The 20,453-nt window shown below is 45.2% G+C and overlaps 1 protein-coding gene across 7 annotated transcripts in view; it reads right to left on the reverse strand.

Moving 5' to 3' along the window:
* Positions 1-2,976: 2,976 nt before the first annotated feature.
* The window catches only part of DNASE1L1 (deoxyribonuclease 1 like 1), a 95,422-nt gene continuing 77,945 nt past the window's right edge, over positions 2,977-20,453 (reverse strand). For all 7 annotated transcript variants that reach the window (XM_033922647.1, XM_033922667.1, XM_033922677.1 and 4 more), the window contains 2 exons: positions 13,346-13,442; positions 2,977-4,614 (listed from right to left, as the gene is read on the reverse strand). In XM_033922647.1, coding sequence (XP_033778538.1) covers positions 4,468-4,614; positions 13,346-13,442 — 244 coding nt within the window. In that variant the 3' untranslated portion in view covers positions 2,977-4,467. The remainder of the gene's footprint in view (positions 4,615-13,345; positions 13,443-20,453) is intronic.

Genomic DNA, 20,453 nt, shown 5'->3' on the forward strand with positions numbered 1-20,453 from the left:
AATTCATTGGAGCAGTTCTGGACACCACGCTAATGAGGGCTTTTCTCCCCTCCGATCGCAAGCAGACCCTGCTCCATCTCTGCCGTCAGGTACTCATGCATCCCTCCATTCCTGCTCGACAGATGATGGTCCTCCTGGGTCACATGGCCTCGACAGTGCATGTCCTTCCTCTGGCTCGTCTCCACCTTCGTACACCTCAGTGGACGCTCGCCAACCAGTGGTCACAGACTACGGATCTTCTTTCTCATCCCATCTCTGTGACATCATCTCTTCAGCAATCTCTCCAATGGTGGTTGAACTCCTCAAATCTTTCCAGGGGTCTACTTTTCCATCTGCCCCCCCACTCTATGATCATCACCACAGATGCGTCCCCCTACGCGTGGGGAGCTCACCTGGGAGATCTACGCACCCAGGGACTTTGGACCCCACAGGAGCGTCGTCATCACATCAATTTCCTGGAACTCAGAGCCATGTTCTACGCCCTCAAGGCTTTCCAGCATCTTCTCTGTCCTCAAGTCCTCCTCCTATGCACAGACAATCAAGTCGCCATGTACTACATAAACAAGCAAGGCGGCACCGGATCTCGCCCCCTTTGTCTGGAGGCTCTGCGCATCTGGACCTGGGCCACGGACCGCAATCTCTTTCTCAGGGCGGTCTATATCCAGGGCGAACAGAACTCTCTGGCCGACAATCTCAGCCGCATCCTTCAACCTCACGAGTGGACGTTGGACCCTCCGACTCTACTCTCCATCTTTGCTCGATGGGGCACTCCGCAGGTGGACCTCTTTGCAGCACCTCACAACCATCAGCTGCCCCAATTCTGTTCCAGACTCTTCTCTCCTCACCGTCTGGCCCCGGATGCATTCCTGCTCGACTGGAGGGATCGGTTCCTCTATGCCTTCCCTCCACTTCCTTTGATGTTGCGGACCTTGTCCAAACTCCGCAAGGACAATGCCACCATGATCCTCATCGCCCCTCGGTGGCCTCGTCAACACTGGTTCTCCCTTCTGCTTCAACTCAGCTCCAGGGAGCCCATTCCTCTTCCTGTGTTTCCTACTCTACTTACACAGCAGAATCAGTCTCTACTACATCCCAACCTGTCTTCCCTCCACCTGACAGCTTGGTTTCTCTCGGGCTGACCTCTCCGGAGAATCTATCTCAACCGGTCCGCCTCATTTTGGACGCCTCCAGGAAACCGGCCACTCTCCAATGTTACCATCAGAAGTGGACCAGATTCTCCTCGTGGTGTCTCCGGCATCATCAAGAACCCACCTCTTTGGCGGTGGAAACTGTCTTGGAATATTTGCTCTCGCTGTCCAACGCTGGCCTCAAAACCACTTCCATCAGAGTCCACCTCAGTGCCATCACTGCGTTTCACGAGCCTATTCTCGGAAAACCCCTCACGGCTCATCCTCTGGTTTCAAGATTTATGAGAGGGCTCTTCAACATCAAACCGCCTCTCAAGCCTCCTCCCGTCGTCTGGGACCTGAATGTGGTTCTCTCTGCTCTTATGAAACCTCCGTTTGAGCCTCTTGCCACAACTTCATTCAGGCTTCTTACCTGGAAGGTGCTTTTCCTAATTGCCATCACCTCTGCCAGGAGGGTTAGCGAACTGCATGCACTGGTTGCCGACCCACCGTTCACTGTTTTTCACCATGACAAGGTTGTTCTGCGTACCCACCCTAAATTCCTTCCCAAGGTGGTCTCAGCTTTTCACCTCAACCAGTCCATTGTGCTTCCCGTCTTCTTCCCTAAGCCTCACTCGCATCCTGGAGAACAGGCGTTGCACACGCTGGATTGTAAGCGTGCCCTTGCTTACTACCTTGATCGTACCAGAGCTCACCGAACATCCCCTCAGCTCTTTTTGTCTTTCGATCCCAACCGTTTGGGCCGTCCTGTCTCCAAACGGACACTTTCAAATTGGCTTGCTGCCTGTATTGCCTTCTGTTATGCTCGGGCCGGTCTCTCACTGGAAGGATCTGTCACGGCCCACAGAGTCCGAGCTATGGCTGCTTCTGTGGCTTTCTTCCGTTCCACGCCCATCGAGGAAATCTGCAAGGCGGCCACTTGGTCCTCAGTTCACACGTTCACTACTCACTACTGTCTGGATGCATTCTCCAGACGGGATGGACACTTCGGCCGATCTGTGTTACAAAATTTATTTTCCTAATGGCCAACCATCCCTCCTCCCTCTTTGTTAGCTTGGAGGTCACCCATGTGTTAAGAATATGCTGCCTGCTTGTCCTGGGATAAAGCACAGTTACTTACCGTAACAGGTGTTATCCAGGGACAGCAGGCAGATATTCTTAAGTCCCACCCACCTCCCCGGGTTGGCTTCTTAGCTGGCTTATCCTAACTGGGGACCACGCACTCCTCCGTCGGGCGGGAAGGCACTCGCGCACGCGCGGTGCGGCCAACTAGAAACTTCTAGTTAAAAGGTCCGTACCGAGGGCTCCGTCGGTGACGTCACCCATGTGTTAAGAATATCTGCCTGCTGTCCCTGGATAACACCTGTTACGGTAAGTAACTGTGCTTTCTGAAACAATGCAAGTAATCTACTTTGTCTACTGTGAACGATGATTTTAGTGATGAAAATAACCCGATCAATATTCAGCCCATGGTGGTTAGCCACAATACCAGGAAAAACAAACAAAAACTGCAGACTATGTACAAGACGCAGGCAAAATTTATTGTACCAAAGTTAAAATGCAGTGATATAAAATCTTTTTCCAACACGGTCCGTGTTTCGGACAACACTCCTTCGTCAGGGGTCCATGGTAAATAAGATATTAAAATATACCGCAAAAAATGAAGGTAACAACAAGTGCCTGTGTCTTCAATACGCTGAGAATCGCTGCCAAAAGTGATGCATCTCAAAAAGGAGTGTTGTCCGAAACACGGACCGTGTTGGAAAAAGGTTTTATATCACTGCATTTTAACTTTGGTACAATAAATTTTGCCTGCGTCTTGTACATAGTCTGCAGTTTTTGTTTGTTTTTCCTGGTTTGGTGATTTCACTGCAGATTTGGTTGGATCCCTTTTTGTTGCTTCTTGCGGTTAGCCACAATACATCATTTTCTCCCCTTTTCATTAATGAAAGGCAGTCAATCAAATAATAATCCAGAAACCTTTTCCATTGCAAGAGGAGATATTCAGTGTTGGGTCTAATCCAGATACAGGCACTGAATATTCAGGATTTTCATGGCCCTTGGAAGCTATCTGGGTCTGGCCAATATTGCAAAGTCAGAGAGAAGGCTTCCAGTTCAGGTGCAGGACACGCGCAGAGTCGCTGTCCGCAGCTTTGTGCACACTGCGGCAGTGAGGAGGAGGGAACTGGGCAGAAGATAACACCGGTGATGACAATGAAAACACTGCATCACACCGTGGGCCGCATAAAACAGACAGGCAGGCCGGATTCGGCCTGCGGACCTTGAGTTTGACACCTGTGATATAGGTGATACTGGAAGCCATGGGAGGAGATCAGGGCACCGAGGGAAGAGGTGTAGAGAGAGAAGAGAAGAGGTCCTAAGACTGAAAAAGCAGGGGCTACTGCATGACAGGATTGAGGTGCATTGGCAGAACTATGTGTGTGGGTCTCACTACTGAAACAAAGGTATAATGCACTAACGTGTCTCAAGTACTGAACTAGCATGGGGCACCAGGGCAAGATTAAGGTACAGTCAAACTAGGCACATGCCTAGGGCTTAGAAATTTAGGAGGGTCCCTCTCACATCTACTAATTAAATGTCTCCCAGATTAGATTTTCTCCCTTATGTCAGCTGCTGATAGAAAAGAAAAGCACTGGTGGATGACCAGAGCTCCTGCTTCCTCAGAAGACTTTCAGTTCTCCCCACCTCTTATACATTGTCTTTTAGTCCACAAGCAACACAGACAGTGCCAATTTTTTCTCTCCAGTCTAAACCACATAGGGTCCTGCTTCTAGGAGTTTTAGTATTATTATTATTTTTTTTACTAGGATGTATTTACTGAGGCTGAGCGGTTTGCATTATGGTGGGGGCACAATGTTTTTTGCCTAGGGTCTACCAAAAGGTTAATCCTGCCCTGAGGGCACTGTAGGGCAGAAGTGAATCGCATAGCATCCTATTAGGCTAAGTGATTCAGAGTGAAAGTGTCCTTTAGCACAATTTAGAGAAGAAATAGTCTACAGTGAACAGGACTGGACATTGATAAGCATGAAATGTGCTTTCTCAATGAATCATTGCTTTGTGCTAGAACTCCACAGGAGTCATGGAAGGTGTATTTTACTGTTTAAGTGGTATAAAAGCACCACTCTATAAAGGAAAAGGGGGTCCTCTTCAGTCAGTATCCTGTACCTTTGAAAGGTAGAGGTCAAGGGGTGTAGCTATTTGAAAGTGTAGCCTCCCACCTGTAATCTCCCTCTTTCCCCACCCCTCATCCTACTTAAAGTATCTGGAGTAGACCCCATCCACTGTTTGCTGCCTTTTGTCACCTGGTCTGGATGGTGAGTTCAAAGCATCCAAGAGAAAAGGCAGAAACTAAAGCCACAAGAATGAAGAGCCAATTCTGAAGCATAAGACTTTTAGCCCGGCTCAACTCCACCTCCACTGGGTAGTGGTCACTGATCTCGAGACCCTGCGGTGGGAAAGAGAAGGAAGAGATTAATACTTCTACTTTGAGCAGTACATTGGAATCACAAGGCAGAGTCCATCCAGCTTGCCCTTCATCCTCTGAAAACAATGAGTGTATAAGAGTGGGACACACACTCAAATAACACATGCGTAACAGCAGTTAAAAAAATAAATAAAATGCTGAAGCAGAGCCGGACGCCCTGCTCAGTCCAGCCTAGGGTTTTATTTCATGCTGAGATGAAAACAAATAATTCTTCTGAGGCTTTGCGCAGCCCTGCTCTCCCCTGCCTGCTCATCTGATCAGGGCTCAGGGGGGGGGGGGAGAGGAGCTGTGCCTGCTGTCTTGCTTTTCTAATCTTCTGAGCAGGCACCAGGCACAGTTCCTCCCCTCTTTTACCTGGCTACTCAGCACAATTTGTATGCTATAGTGCTGCGCATAGCCCAGCAAAAGGAAATCGTTCCCAACCCAGCTTTCATTGCCGGGTTGCCTGGAGCTTTGCACATCCTGCTCTGAAAGTCTAGTGCTCCCCAGGGCTTTTCTCAATCCTAGCACACAGAAATCCAGCTCTAGTACAGACACACACAAGTACTTCACAAGATCATGTAAAGGGCAATTGTGTTGTGCCCACTTTTACTTGTAGATGCCACGAGCCACATTTACTTACGTGCCACGGGCACACAAGTATGCAGAATCCTGTCACTTTTAGGCTAAGTGTACACCTACATTAGTTGGTAGCAGCCAAACATCAAAGCACTGTTCTGTAAGAGCAGTAGTGTATACATACAAGAGGGGGCTCACTTATAGAATACTGTATGTTACGTGTACCCTTACCGTATCTAGGCACTCTCAGCTGGTACACTGACAAATGAGCGCAGGACAATTGCACTTCGACAAATGTGGGCCGACAATTGCACGCAGGGACAAGTGTGCGCAGGACAATTGCGGCCTATGAATCTGGAAGGCCCTGATGTGCTGAGACTCCTCAGGTCCCTCCCAAGGGACGGGGCCTGAGGAGTCTCAGCAAATCAGGGCCTTCGTGTTAGGGTAAGGTTTATATCATGATTAGGGTTCCCATAATCATGATATAAAGCTTACCCTAACACTAGATAGCAAGTGAATATTTAAAGCGTAGTGGGCGGGGGTCCCCCACACCCCCCTCAAAAAAGAAAAAAACAAAATAGTATTCACTGCCGCAATTGTCCATGCGTGCATTGTCCGTGCACGTACTTGTCCCTACATGCAATTGTTGGGGCACATTTGTCGGAGCGCTCATTTGATGGATCACTCTCTCAGCTATGTTAGGCCTATGGCTGGTGTAGCTTCAGGCACCTAGGTTTTAGGCACACTGATACTGATTTGTGCTAGTATTTTATAATGGTGCCCAGATGCTTTTATAGAATAGGATCTCACCGTGTGGCAGTGGCATTGCCAGACCCAGGATCTTGGATGGTCCCACAGTTAACTTGGATCGGCCCTTACACACACACACCCCTCCCAGAGATATTTTTTAAAAGGTTTTTTTTTTTAACACCTGTGCAACATCTCTCTCCTCTATAGCATCCCGGCACCTGTCCTCCTATCTTTAAAGCCTCAGAACCAGCATCAGAACCAGTGAAAAGCTTGTTAACATAGGCAGTTTAGTGCTTACTGTCTGCTCTCATCATTTGATCTGATGTTTTATGAATGTTTGAAGTATTTTTTTAAATCTTATGCCATTTCCTTAGGTGGTTTTAGAATATGTTTGGGTGGCTTTTTGCAGTCTGCGCCCTTCATTTGCATTTTTATCTATTTTATGTTGCTGCATCTCACTTTGGGTTGAGAAAGGTAAATTTATAAATTCAAGTGAGATGGTCGCATTTGTAGATGATACAAAATTATTCAAAGTCATTAAAATGTAAATTGGAATAAATCAGAAGTTCTTCCACTAAATGTACATTGTACAAAAGGTTTATTTGATCCATTTTCTTTCATTTGGAAGGAAGACGGTATAAAATACTTAGGAATTTGGATTACAAAAACAGTGGATGATACAATGAAAATTAATGAAAAAAATTTATTACAAAAGGTAACAGAAATGTGTGAGCAATGGAATCCTTTACATTTATCTTGGTGGGGGAGAGTACAAACTGTTAAAATGATGATTTTACCTGTAGTTTGTTATCAAATGGTATGATACCTATTTTTTTTCAGGGATCTTTTTATAAAAAAGTAAATAGGGTCCTAACCAATTTTATTTGGCTGGGAAAAATTCCTAGAATTGCTTTAGTGTCTTTGCAAAGGCCTATTGTGGAGGGTGGGGTAAATTTTCCAAATTTTTATAGGTACCATCAGGCCTATATTTTGCGACAAGGTATGTATTGGATCCTCCCAGAGCCCATTGATGATATTCCAGATTGGTTCTGGTTAGAGTGGAGACTTATGTTTCCATTGCATCTTGGTCACGTTGTTAGTATCAAAATGCCAAGGTTATATAAAGACTGACCTCTCATTCAGACAGGTAACCCAAGCATGGATTGTGGCCAACAAATTATGAGTCACTCAGAGACGTGAAACTCTACAAGTTCAAGTTCAAGTTCACTTTATTTTTGATGGATCGCCTATTTAAAACATTCTAAGCGATGTACATTTAAAAACAGATTATAAAAGAACATTCAGTCATATTAGTAAAACATTATAAAAGTAAAAACCAAAAAACACATATTTGTTAATTAATTAAATTAAATAATACATTAAAAACAAACATGAAAAAGGGAACGCTCCCCCCTGAAGATATACCAGAGTTTACCTTCCAGTCATTGCAACTGTTTCAATGCTGGTCACGCTCCATGTTGGATTCCAGAGTGAATAAATAAATAAATAAATAAAGGTTACAATCTTGCAGTCTTCTGTGTGAATATACTTTCTTGCTATTTTCTTATTTCTTATTTCACAAACATCAAGAGCTATAAGGGTTTTGAAACTTAGCTCAGCTTGGCTTTTGACAAGTGGAGGGGTCTCTACGTGGCCCCGTTTCGATTCCTTCCTCAGGAGACCCGAATCATAACTTGCAGTGGTAATCAATGGTTCAAAACTTATATGCTTTTAAACTCCGTGATGAAACTGTATCTAAAAAACAAAGTGTAACAACAAGCCGATGGTGAGGTGAGATGTCACTATCCACCCCATGGCAATACTTTTACAGGCTGCTACAGAAGGGGGGTTAATACATACCGCCGGAGAGACGCTGTCAGTGTACACAAAAATTTCTTAACTGCCAGAAAGAAGCACAGCGGCACCTACCCTTTTGAATGGAAAAAGTGGGAGGAGCTTCCTAAACGTCAGAGATGTAACTGACGTCATGATCCGTAGCAGATTGATCTTATTCAAAATATATCAAAATACTGTTAAAGATGAAAAATGGCATAAAAAAACTGAGGTATGAATTAAAAAACTGAAAGGACTGGAAGAATGAAACTTTCCTGATAAAAAGATGTTTACAGAAAGGCGATCCATTCCATTTCACTATTCAATCCGTTGGGGTGCAATGTGTTCAGAGTGAAAATCCATTTCTGCTCCTGTTTCCAAAGTATGTGAGACACATCTCCCCCTCTAGTTAAATCAATAACATTGAGTATAGAAAACATAAGATCTGTAGTTTCATGTTGGTGTTCTATCCAGTGCTGAACTAGAGGAGCCTCTTTGACCCGGGTGCGAATCCTACTCATATGTTCTCCTATTCGGGTCTTAATGCTACGTGTGGTGCATCCCACATATAGTAAATGACATGGGCATTGGATGACATACACCACTTGTTTGGAGTCACAATCTGTTGGTGTGGGATGCACCACACGTAGCATTAAGACCCGAATAGGAGAACATATGAGTAGGATTCGCACCCGGGTCAAAGAGGCTCCTCTAGTTCAGCACTGGATAGAACACCAACATGAAACTACAGATCTTATGTTTTCTATACTCAATGTTATTGATTTAACTAGAGGGGGAGATGTGTCTCACATACTTTGGAAACAGGAGCAGAAATGGATTTTCACTCTGAACACATTGCACCCCAACGGATTGAATAGTGAAATGGAATGGATCGCCTTTCTGTAAACATCTTTTTATCAGGAAAGTTTCATTCTTCCAGTCCTTTCAGTTTTTTAATTCATACCTCAGTTTTTTTATGCCATTTTTCATCTTTAACAGTATTTTGATATATTTTGAATAAGATCAATCTGCTACGGATCATGACGTCAGTTACATCTCTGACGTTTAGGAAGCTCCTCCCACTTTTTCCATTCAAAAGGGTAGGTGCCGCTGTGCTTCTTTCTGGCAGTTAAGAAATTTTTGTGTACACTGACAGCGTCTCTCCGGCGGTATGTATTAACCCCCCTTCATGTAGCAGCCTGTAAAAGCATGTTTCAGTATTGCCGTGGGGTGGATAGTGACATCTCACCTCACCATCGGCTTGTTGTTACACTTTGTTTTTTAGATACAGTTTCATCACGGAGTTTAAAAGCATATAAGTTTTGAACTATTGATTACCACTGCAAGTTATGTTTCGGGTCTCCTGAGGAAGGAATCGAAACAGGGCCACGTAGAGACCCCTCCACTTGTCAAAAGCCAAGCTGAGCTAAGTTTCAAAACCCTTATAGCTCTTGATGTTTGTGAAATAAGAAATAAGAAAATAGCAAGAAAGTATATTCACACAGAAGACTGCAAGATTGTAACCTTTATTTATTTATTTATTTATTTATTCACTCTGGAATCCAACATGGAGCGTGACCAGCATTGAAACAGTTGCAATGACTGGAAGGTAAACTCTGGTATATCTTCAGGGGGGAGCGTTCCCTCCTTGTAGAGTTTCACGTCTCTGAGTGACTCATAATTTGTTGGCCACAATCCATGCTTGGGTTACCTGTCTGAATGAGAGGTCAGTCTACATTTTTGGATCTAAGCACTTTTCTGGCTTCTATTGTATCTTACCTGATAATACCCCTGAGATTTCTGAAGGTTATATAAAGATCATAAAATATTTGTTGATACCTGGAAAACTTTAAGGTATATAAGTAGTCTGACTCCTATTCCAATAAATAAATCAACAATTCAAACAATTTGGTTAAACCCCAAGATCAAAATAGGCGGTTTTAAAATCATTTGGAAGCATTGGATGTTGGCAGGGATATGTACTTTAGAGGATGTAATAACTAATGGTAAACTGCTTGACTTTTCACAATTGCAACATAAATTTGGTCTAAATAAATCACAATATTTTAGATGGTTGCAATTGAAGCAGGCCATTCAGGCGGGGTTCCCTGAATGGAAAAATCTTAACAATTATCATAGCCTAGAATTCTTATGCTTTCAGGTGGCTTCTACTGGTCACCAGGCCGCAATGTGGTATAAATTAATAGCTGGATTTGTAAATAAAAAACCAAAACATGGTCTTAGAGACATTTGGAGCATTGAGATTAAGCATCAAATTAATGCATCTCAATGGCCACGACTTTGGTCTTGGAGGATAAGATGTACAGTATCAGCATCTATGAGACAAACATGGTTTTTTCTTTTGCATAGAGCTTTTTGGACCCCTGTTCGTTTACAAAAATTAGATAGCTCTAAGTCTAATAAATGTTGGCACTGTCATCTTGAGGCTGGGACATTAGATCATCTTTTATTCTATTGTCCATATATATTATTATTTTGGAAATCAATTTGGCCTCAAATAAATAGGATGATGGACAATCCAGTAGCCTTGACTTATGATACTATTTTATTTGGTACAACAATGAGAGCAAAAAGTCAAATTTTGTCACATAATAATAAACTTTTATTCATATTAACTGGAGTAGCAATTCAACAAATAACATGTAACTGGAAAAATTATGACAGATAAAGTTATAACTTTTGGTGGAATTCAGTATGCCATATATATAAAATGGAGCGCACAATAGCAATACAGAAAGGTTATTTTGGTAAATTTCTGAAGATTTGGAGCCATTAGCAGATTTTTGTAATGATTAATAACATTTTCCCATAATAAGAGATTTGTTAAGTGGGGATGTGGGTGGGTATTATTTTATTTACCTTACAATATGTATGAATTAATTAATGCATTTTGAAGTATTAGGTTAGAGTTTCTGAAATAGGAAGGGAGGGCTTAGGGTTTTTTTTTTTTTAATTTTATTTATATTTGTCATACATATTAAATGATTTACATATTATCTAAAACATTATAAAAATATGAATATAAATATGATATATTGTACTTAAAGCATTCATGAAGGAAAATCAAGTGTGTGTTTTTAAGATTATATGTATTTTTCTGATACACTTGTTGTAATATGAAAAAATGAATAAAGAAATTTTTTAAAAAAACAAAAACAAAGTCATTAAAATGGCTGAGATTTGTAGAAGGATCCTATGACATTAGGAGACCGAGCAACTAAATAGCAGATGAAATTTAATATGGACACATGCAGAGTGATGCAAATGGGAAAAATTCCGTACAAACGTAAGGAAGTTCTTCTTCACCCAGAGAGTGGTGGAAAACTGGAACGCTCTTCCGGAGGCTGTTATAGGGGAAAACACCCTCCAGGGATTCAAGACAAAGTTTGACAAGTTCCTGCTGAACTGGAACATACGTAGGTAGGGCTGGTCTCAGTTAGGGCACTGGTCTTTGACTTAGGGGCCACCTCGAGAGAGGACTGCTGGGCACGAAGGACCACTGGTCTAACCCAGCAGCGGCAATTCTTATGTTCTTACAGGTATAAAATACTGGGTCCTGAGTTGTCACCACCCAAGAAAAATAAAGTTTGCCGTCATTGTGAATAATACTTTGAAATTTTCAGCTCAGTGTGCTGCAGCTGCTAATAAGAAGTAAACATAAGAACATAAGAATTGCCATCTCCGGATCAAACCCTGGGTCCATCAAGTCCGGTGATCCGCACACGCGGAGGCCCCGCCAGGTCTACCCTGGCATAGTTTTAGTCCCCATATCACTGTATGCTTCTCAAGGGAGATGTGCATCTCATTTACCCTTACCCGTATCACTTTATGCCACTCTTAAGGAGATGTGCATCTAGTTTACCCTTAAATCCTAGAACGGTGGATTCTGCAATTACTTCCTCTGGGAGAGTATTCCAGGTGTCTACCACTCGCTGCGTGAAACAGAACTTCCTGATATTCGTCCTGGACCTGTCCCCCCTCAGTTTCAGTCTATGTCCTCTTGTCCGAGTCACATTGGACATTATTTGCGGTTTCAATAGTACAAACGACGGTGTTTTCACAACACTGCGAATAACATATAAAAAGTTATTTGTGGATTTTCAGTATTCGTATCAGTGGGCTGCCCGCATCCCCCGCAAATACGGAGGGAGAAATTTACTTGCTTTTAGCTTTACAGGTTCTCAGTACAATAGAAACACAATCTAAACACATAATTAAACTGTAGAGTCTGTTGCTGGAGGATGTGGTTAAGGCACTAATATGTCCAATAAAGGTTTGGACAAATTACTGGAGGAAAAGTCCCTAAACATTAACCAGCTAGACTTGGAAGAGCAATGAAAAATTTGATCTACTTTTGTGACCAGCTAAATATTTGTTACCCCAGCTAGCCTTGATGGGCCTCGGCTGATTCAGCATAGCTTTTCTTATGTCCTGAAAATGCGATGAAAAGAGCTAGAGAAAAGCACAGGCCAGCTGCAGCCCTTGGACAGGATCCTCTGTATCTTTATTATTTTAAGCAGGTGTGTCCAGCCTGCTGTTGTATATCTCCAATGGCTGAGAACCCACTTGTTTCCCAGGTTCCTCATTTCAACATGTGGTAGGGTGGCCAGATTTTCCAATCGGAAAATCTGGACCCCCCTAGCCCCGCCCCCAGTCCCACCCTAGCCCCGCCCCTGTGCCTGCTCTTGTCCGCAAATCGCGTGGGGCAGGAAGTCCGCACATGCATGGATGTCACACGAGGACGTTGCATGTGTGCATGATGTCATCGTGTAATATCTGCGCATGTGTGGACTTCCTCCCTGCCTGACGCGATATGAGGAGGCTTAAGCCAGGTTTTCAAAAGCCATCCGGTCCCCTGGACATGTCCAGGGAAATCCGGATGTCTGATAACCCTAGCATGTGGCCATCCTCATTAGAACATAAGATGTGCACAGATACCCAGCAGGACTCCACAGAGTGGATCCTGGAGATGAGCAACAGGATATGGCTGCACGCTTTCAGAACCTGCCGACTTCTATGACCTGGATTGGCTACTCTCAGAGACAGGATGCAGACTAGAGCTCAATGGACATTTATCCTGACCCAGTGACGGCCCATCTTCAGTTCTTATTTTCTAGAGATTTCTTCTAATGTCCGGCCTAAATTTTCCTTGCTGTGATTTAAGCCTACCAATGCTTGTCCCTCTCCCATTGGATTACAGCTGAATGGTATCCTTACCACAGCCCTCGTCGAGGAGTAACTCAACGGCAGTCATCAGATACTCAATCTTCTCTTCTCCAAACTAAATCAAACTCACTCCTTCTGCCCATCCTTGTAGGTCATAATATTCAGGTCTTTCTTGAAGCCTGGAGCTCAGAATTCCACCAACATCCTTTGCTAACATAATTACTGTGTTATTTAACTCATCTTCCTGGGTTAATCCTATACCTCCAGACCTCTATTTTAACTTTCTAGAAAAAACCGAAAGGTTGTTGTTTTTCAGTCTGGTGAGAGAAATGTCAGGCTGTGTGCAGAGGCATTCTGCCCTTACCTCAATTTCCAGGAGCCCAAATTTGTTCAGGAAGTCAAAGATTCCAGCAGATCCTGGGATGACTGCTTTGTAGCACTTCTCACCATACACCACAATCCTAGTGCAAGGAAAGAAACATAAAGAGTATCTGAATTTATGTGCTCTTCCAAGTTTCTGAGTTTATTCATATCTTACTATCCCGCACCAAGGGCAAAATATTTCTGGGTGGCATACAATCTAAAATCAAATCAAGCAAGAAATAATAACATAAAAATCACATACTGCATAAAAGTAAGGTTAAGGGGAGAACTACAATTATTAAAAGAATAGAGGGGAAGGTAAATACATTAGGTAAAAATTGCTTGTGTCTAGCAGAAAATTCTACAGTGCAAATAGCCACTATTTATTTCAATAGGCATCAGAAAAAAAAAGAAGTGTGTTTAAATCAGCTTTAAACTTATCAGTGGTTCTCAATAATCGAAGCGCTATGGAACCCCAGTGTGGGCAGCCTATTATTGTGGAAAGCTGGATTGGTGGCCAAGAAGGTTATATTGACGGAGTGGGTGTCGGATAACCCTCCCTCTTATTGGGCATGGCGCAATAGGTTACATGCTTTGAAGATACGATCTTTGCGGTTACAGCACCCAGAATATGGAATTCCTTACCATCATTTATTAAGGAAGAAAAATCACTAAGTAAATTTAAAGGACTGTTAAAATGCTGGTTGTGCAAGGATGCTTTTGAGACCTAATCATCGGAGTCTCTTTTGATCCCATTCGCTGCTTAAAATCACATGTCCTCTGTCATAGGCTCCAAGAAATTGAATTTAAAAAAAAAAAGTTCTTCATTTTCTATTCCATTTTTATCAATACTTTTAAAACGTTTTACCCTCCTTTTGTACTTTCCTTTCATGTGTTCTTTACTATGCTTATTGTAGTTCTCCCTACTTCCCTTATCTATCAATATGTCATGTTTGTGTGTGATGGTTGTAGTTAATAATTAAGACTGTTTTTAATTGTAAATCACTTTGAATTAATGATATTGCGATACATCAAAAATTTAATAAAACTTGGAAACTTGATGTCGCTCGAGAGGGGTCAGGTGCGTGCTTCTTTTAGGCAGTCTAAATTCTTCTTGAGAGTCTGGGGCCCTTATATTTATTCTTTGTTTCCTAGAACCCAAAGTCTGATTCTGAATGCCTTAAGAGTCTGAGGTGGTGGTGGTGGTGGTGGTGGGGGTGTCGGTGGTTCTGGGATTGTCTTTCCCCGGTCGGATCACTTGCGTCTTCCTTCAGACCCTTTCTTCGGTTGTTTGTTTGTTTTGTGTGTGTTTGTCTGCTCAAGTGGGGTGTCCTGTTGTCTGGGAGGAGGGATATCGGGTGGGGGGGAGGTATTTCTTTCTATATCTCAGGGTTCATAAGATTACAGGGCCCTGTTTGCAGTGTGGACCTTTTACGGAAAAAGCAACATTTTTGATTTTCTGATCTATGAGTTCTCGAAGGTGTATTTGGATTCAAAAAAGTTCCAGATTGAGAGGCTCACCCATCGTTAATACTTTAAAAGTCAATAAAAGTATTTTAAAAGTAATACGGTGCTCAATAGGCAGCCAATGGGCTGCTTTCGAGTAATATTAGCTGGAGAGCTGTATTTTGCATAATCTGGTCTTCGAATATAATTTTGACATACACTGGCATAGAGAGCATTACAATAGTAGCTCTTCAACAAATAAATGTACACCTAAGTGGTATCTGGTAAGAACACACATTATCCCTGCCTCGTTTACATATCTGCGAATCTGCGGATATGGCTGCTGCACGTAAATGTAACATGTGCTATCGGATCATGCTAGTGGCCTGTAATACAGGGTTGCCCAACCTCGGCCCTTACCCATTTGGGTTTTCAAGATTTCCCCAATGAATATGCATGAGATCAGTGGCGTAGTAAGGGGGGGAGCAGGGGGGTGCGGTCCACCCTGGGCGCTGTCTTGGTGAGGGTGCAGGCACCTGTCCTCCTCCCTGCTGCCCCGCTCCTTCCCTGCTCCACCCCCCACTGACACGCATGTGCGCCGCTTCCCTTCCCCCGTACCTCTGTAACGTTCCAGGTGCGAACAGCAACTCCCCCAACCTGCTGTTGCACCAGCGTCGTCTCTTCCTCTGATGTCACTTTCTGGACCCGCGCCTAGGAAGTGACGTCAGAGGAAGAGCCGATGATGGCGCAACAGCAGGTTGGGGGGTTGCTGCTCGTGCCAGGAACATTACAGAGGTACGGGGGAAGGAAAGCGGTGCAAGTGGAAGGAGGGGGTGGAGAAGAAGTGTGTGGAGGTGGGAGGGGGGCGGAGAAGAGGGTGGGAGAGGGGCACCAATGCCACGGGTACCTCTCACCCTTGCTACGCCACTGCAAGAGATCTAGGAGGCTGTGCATGCAAATAGATCTCATGCATATTCATTGAGGAAACCCTGAAAACCCAACTGGATTGTGGCCCTCAAGGACTACCTGCGGGTGGAACCTAGGTGCCCAGTTGCCGTTATAGAATAGGCTCTCGGGGGGTCACGTGATGTGCTTCACCTAGGAAGACATGCCTGCATACCTCTCCTGATCCTGTTGCCGTTTAATCAACTTTTATCCAGCTTAACTCTTTTTTAACGGCCTTTTCGTGCAAGTGCTCATCTGGAGCTTCCCCGGGGCTGAAAACCGGTGCCCGTGTCTCAGCGGTTTGCGAGGGATGCCGACTTGTGCCTCGAAGTCTGCAAAGCTTCCTAGAGGCCCCGCAACAACAGTCTAGATGGCAGCTCAATCGCCTCCTGCGCGGGCGCGGCCCGGCTCCCCGGTGCTCCCACTACAAGTTGAAGCGCTTGAAGAGCTAAAGAAGCATATCACAGCTTTTCTTGACGACAAGCTTACGCGCCAGCAAACCACTGTGGACAGCATTAAGGACACCCTGGAACGGCAAGCCTCCCGACTTTAGCAGGTGGAAGACCGGGTGTTGGCGCACGATGATAACACAGTGGCGCTGGAGGCTGGGGCCTGGGCACTGGAGGAGCGGTGCCGTAAGTTGGAAGACCGGACAGAAGACCTTGAGAACTGTAGCCGCTGAAGTAATATCAGGCTCATTGGTGTCCTCGAGTCGGTGACCGAAGCGGCACTATACTCTCTGGTACCAACTCGGCTACCCCGCGAGTTAGAGATGGAGACCGGTGGTGGGCCCTTGCTGGTGGAATAGGTGCACCGAATTGGGGGTGCGCCATGAAGGGGACCAGCGGCCGAGACCACTCAATTTTGCAGACAAACATCCTCAATTTTGCAGACAAACAACAGCTTATGTCCCGGTTTCGGGCGAAAGGACATGTCTCTTATGAAGGGCATCGCCTTCTGATGTTCCAGGATTATTCTATCCGAGTATAGGAGCAGCGGTGAGCGCTGGCACCGTATTGCACCCAACTCCACCAGAAGTAAATTTGGTTTGCCTTGTAGTATCCTGCTAAGCTCCGGGTCCATCACGACAACAGAGCGCTCTATTTCAACACGCCGGAGGACATCCGCGCCTTTTTGGAGGGGCTGCCATGCTGAGTGACTCTTTGCTGTGGTTGTTCTGGACCCCCACTCTGGCAGGTGACATGTCGACTGGAGCCAGACCTGGATCAAACCGTTCATTCCTGAGAGCTGACTTCTGCCCTGGGACTCGGAGTTTCTGCCTTTTCTCCCACTGCTTTCTATACTTTTTCTGGCAATTCCTCCTTTCTTTATTTTTCCTTAATAATCTTTCTATGGCCTTAGAGACTGATGGACTGCAGGGTCTTGTGGACATTATCTCGTGCTCCCTTCCCTTTTCTTGCTTCCCCCTCCCCCCCCTTCTTTGCTGTGCCACAGGCCTTGATGCACTCCTCCTAGATGCATGAGGCCCTACTGTGACCTAGAACGTGGCAGTGGTTATGGATATGGACCAGCTGGGAGCGAGATAGCACTCCCTGGTTGTGCATTTTTGGTATTAGTGTGCATTTCCTACTACTTTTTCCTTTTCTCTTCTTTTCTTATTCCCTTTCTTTGCTTGCGCTGTGGGGAGATTCTGGGCTTTCCTGACCCTGCTTGAGGGGGGTGGCGGGGCCTATGCTCAGGTGGGACTCTGCTGTGGTCTGATTTGTTGATAAGCTGTTTTGTTCCTATGCCACTCAGCTGCCTGCCGCCCTTAGCGGTTTCATGCTGTTGACATGGTTGGGAGAGTGGATTGTTGGGTTTGTCTCACATTGAGGGAGCCCTCGGAGTCTTTTAGATAGGGGTAGTGGAGTTGTCTGTTGGGGGGTTTGGGATTTGGGAGGCCACGCTGGCACACTGGTTTTCTGGGAAGGGACGTTGAGTAGTTCGTGTTTGGGGCTTTCTGAAGGTGTCCGGGGCTAGAGGGACCGGGCTGTCTCGTCTCACACTGTTGGGGGGGAGTTTGGACCAAGGAGGGGTGTTCCGGGAACGTGAAGGGGTCGCCCTGGGGCAATTGGAGGTTTGGATGATACTACTTGCACGGGATTAGGAGAGGTGTTGGGCGAGTGAGTGAATTTAGTCCTTCTGGATATGGGGTTGTGGAAGTCGAGGGGGGGACTTTCGGGGGAGTTTGGGTGGGGTGTGTGTGTATGTGGTATGGATGTAGTTGCTTGGTGCGGGGGGGGGTTGGGGTGGGTTGGGGTGGGTCTGATGGCAGAAGGGGGACTGGGGGAGGCTGCAGGAGCGATCCGGTTTCTTTTCCTATTTTTTCTGGGGAGTGGACCTAGCTGGGGGGTCTGCTTCTTGGTCTGTTTGGTTTTTGTCACCCTCTGGGTGCAGTGGTGGCTCTTTTTGCTCAACAGCTATGGTTAATCTGACTATTGCTACTCTTAACGTTGATGGTATACACTCCCCAATAAAGCGCAAGAAAATTCTTACTTGGCTTCGACAGCACTATGTCAATGTAACGTTTCTCCAAGAAACTCATTTTTCTGCTGCCGAACATGAGAAACTGCGTAGATACTGGGTGGGATATGTGAGATACTCTGCCTATAATAGTAGACAGAGGGGGGTGGCGATTCTAGCACATAAACACTTACCCTTACACATTCATAAGACCATTCAGGATAAGGAGGGTCGTTATGTCCTAGTATTGGGAGAGCTCTGGGGCTTTCAGCTCCTGTTTTGTAATCTTTACGCCACGAATGTCTACAACCATAAATTTTATTCCGGGCTCTTGGGTGTCAAAGCACAGTATCCTACATATCAATTGATTGTTGGAGGGGATTTCAATGTTACCACTGACCCTACTTTGGATTGTTCTCCTGCCAAGCCGCGTCCAAGGGATTCACATCAACGGGGGGGGGGGGGGTGAACTTCCTCTGCGAACACCTCACGGTGGTAGATGCGTGGAGAACTCTTCATCCCTTTGACCGGGAGTACACATTCTATTCTAACCCTCACAATATGTATTCTCGTCTGTATTATGTTCTGGTGACACATACTCTCTTTTCACGGGTGGACTGGGCCATTATTGTAGACACCCTACTTTCGGACCATTCGGCAGTCGTTCTCACCTTGGGGATCATGGATCAGAGGGGGGACAGGACTTGGAGGTTTCCCGCGGCCTTATATTCTGATAAAGATTTTCATGTGTTCCTCAGGGCCCGCTGGCTGGATTATGACCTGCATAATAACACCTCGGATGTGGATCCGGTGATATTTTGGGATGCTTCTAAGGTGGTGTTATGGGGTCATATCATCCAATATGTTGCTACTACAAGGAAAAAGCAGGGGGAGAAGCTCCTTGCTCTTTCAACACAACTGGTGGCACTGGATGAGTCTGGATGGGTCAGAGGGCCAACAAATTAAAGCTCTCCACATCCAGATTAACGAGATATTAGACCACCGAGCCCATCAAGATATTTACTATCAGAAATTCCATCTTTATCAATGGGGTGGTAAGGCGGGCAAACTTCTGGCAAACTTGGTTCAGCCCCCACCAGAAAAAAACAAATTATCCGTATGGTTAAGAATACTCGGGGAGAGTGCTTCACACGAGAAGCCCAAATTAGGGAGCAATTTGTAGAATTCTATAGTTCCCTCTATGCCAGGAGGGATTTTACTGAGGAAGACAGGGATAAATTCTTCTGGGATCTTCTCCTTCCGCGACTACCCGAGGACCAGGTGGAGCACTTGAATGCTCCCATCTCTCTGGAGGAAGTATGTCTGAGGATAAAGAAGCTGAAACTTGCCAAATCTCCAGGCCCCGATGGGTTCGGCCCGGAATACTACAAATTCTTGCCTGAAATCCTTGGGGAACTATTTTAATCTCCTAGCCAACTCTGCTTCGGGCCTCCAGTGTAATCTAGCTCATATTACTTTGCTCCCAAAATCTGGAAAGGACCCTGCTCAAGTTGGCTCCTACCGCCCGATCTCCTTGCTGAACCAGGATGTCAAGCTGTTGGCAGCTATCCTGGCGGCTAGGTTGAACTTGTACCTCCCCAGGCTCATAGCAGTGGACCAGGTAGGGTTCGTCCCCCAGCGTTATGCCTCCATAAATCTCCTTAAAGCGTTAACGGAGCTGCATGAGCACCGGGGAAAGGGTGGTACCTCTGCAATCACCTGCCTTGATATGGAAAAGGCCTTTGATAGTATTTCCTGGCAGTATCTCTTTTGGGTTTTACAGGAGTATGGCATCGATGGACCTTTCCTCCACTGGATTCGGGGCCTTTACACTGCGCCACAGGCAGGCTTATCATTATTGGCGATTTATCACCTACTTTTCCGCTTTGTAGGGGGACATGTCCCCCTCTTGCCCTTATTGTTTGTCCTAGCCGTTGAACCGTTAGCTATTAAAATTCATACCAGCCCTGAGCTACGGGGTATCCAAATAGGGAACATGGAGTGTCGTATTACCTTGTTTAGAAACATAGAAAATGACGGAAGAAAAGGGCCATAGCCCATCAAGACTGCCCACTCTACTGACCCACCCCCTTAATTCTACCTTCCTAGAGATCCCCTTCCTAATGACCCATCCCCTTAACTCTACCCTCTTCGAGATCCTACATGGGCATCCCATTTACTCTTAAAATCTGGAATGCCGCTGGCCTCGATCACCTGCACCGGAGCTCATTCCAATGATCAACCACTCTTTTGGT

Source organism: Geotrypetes seraphini, chromosome 1 (assembly GCF_902459505.1).
Source record: "Geotrypetes seraphini chromosome 1, aGeoSer1.1, whole genome shotgun sequence".
In the NCBI taxonomy this organism is placed as follows: domain Eukaryota; kingdom Metazoa; phylum Chordata; class Amphibia; order Gymnophiona; family Dermophiidae; genus Geotrypetes; species Geotrypetes seraphini.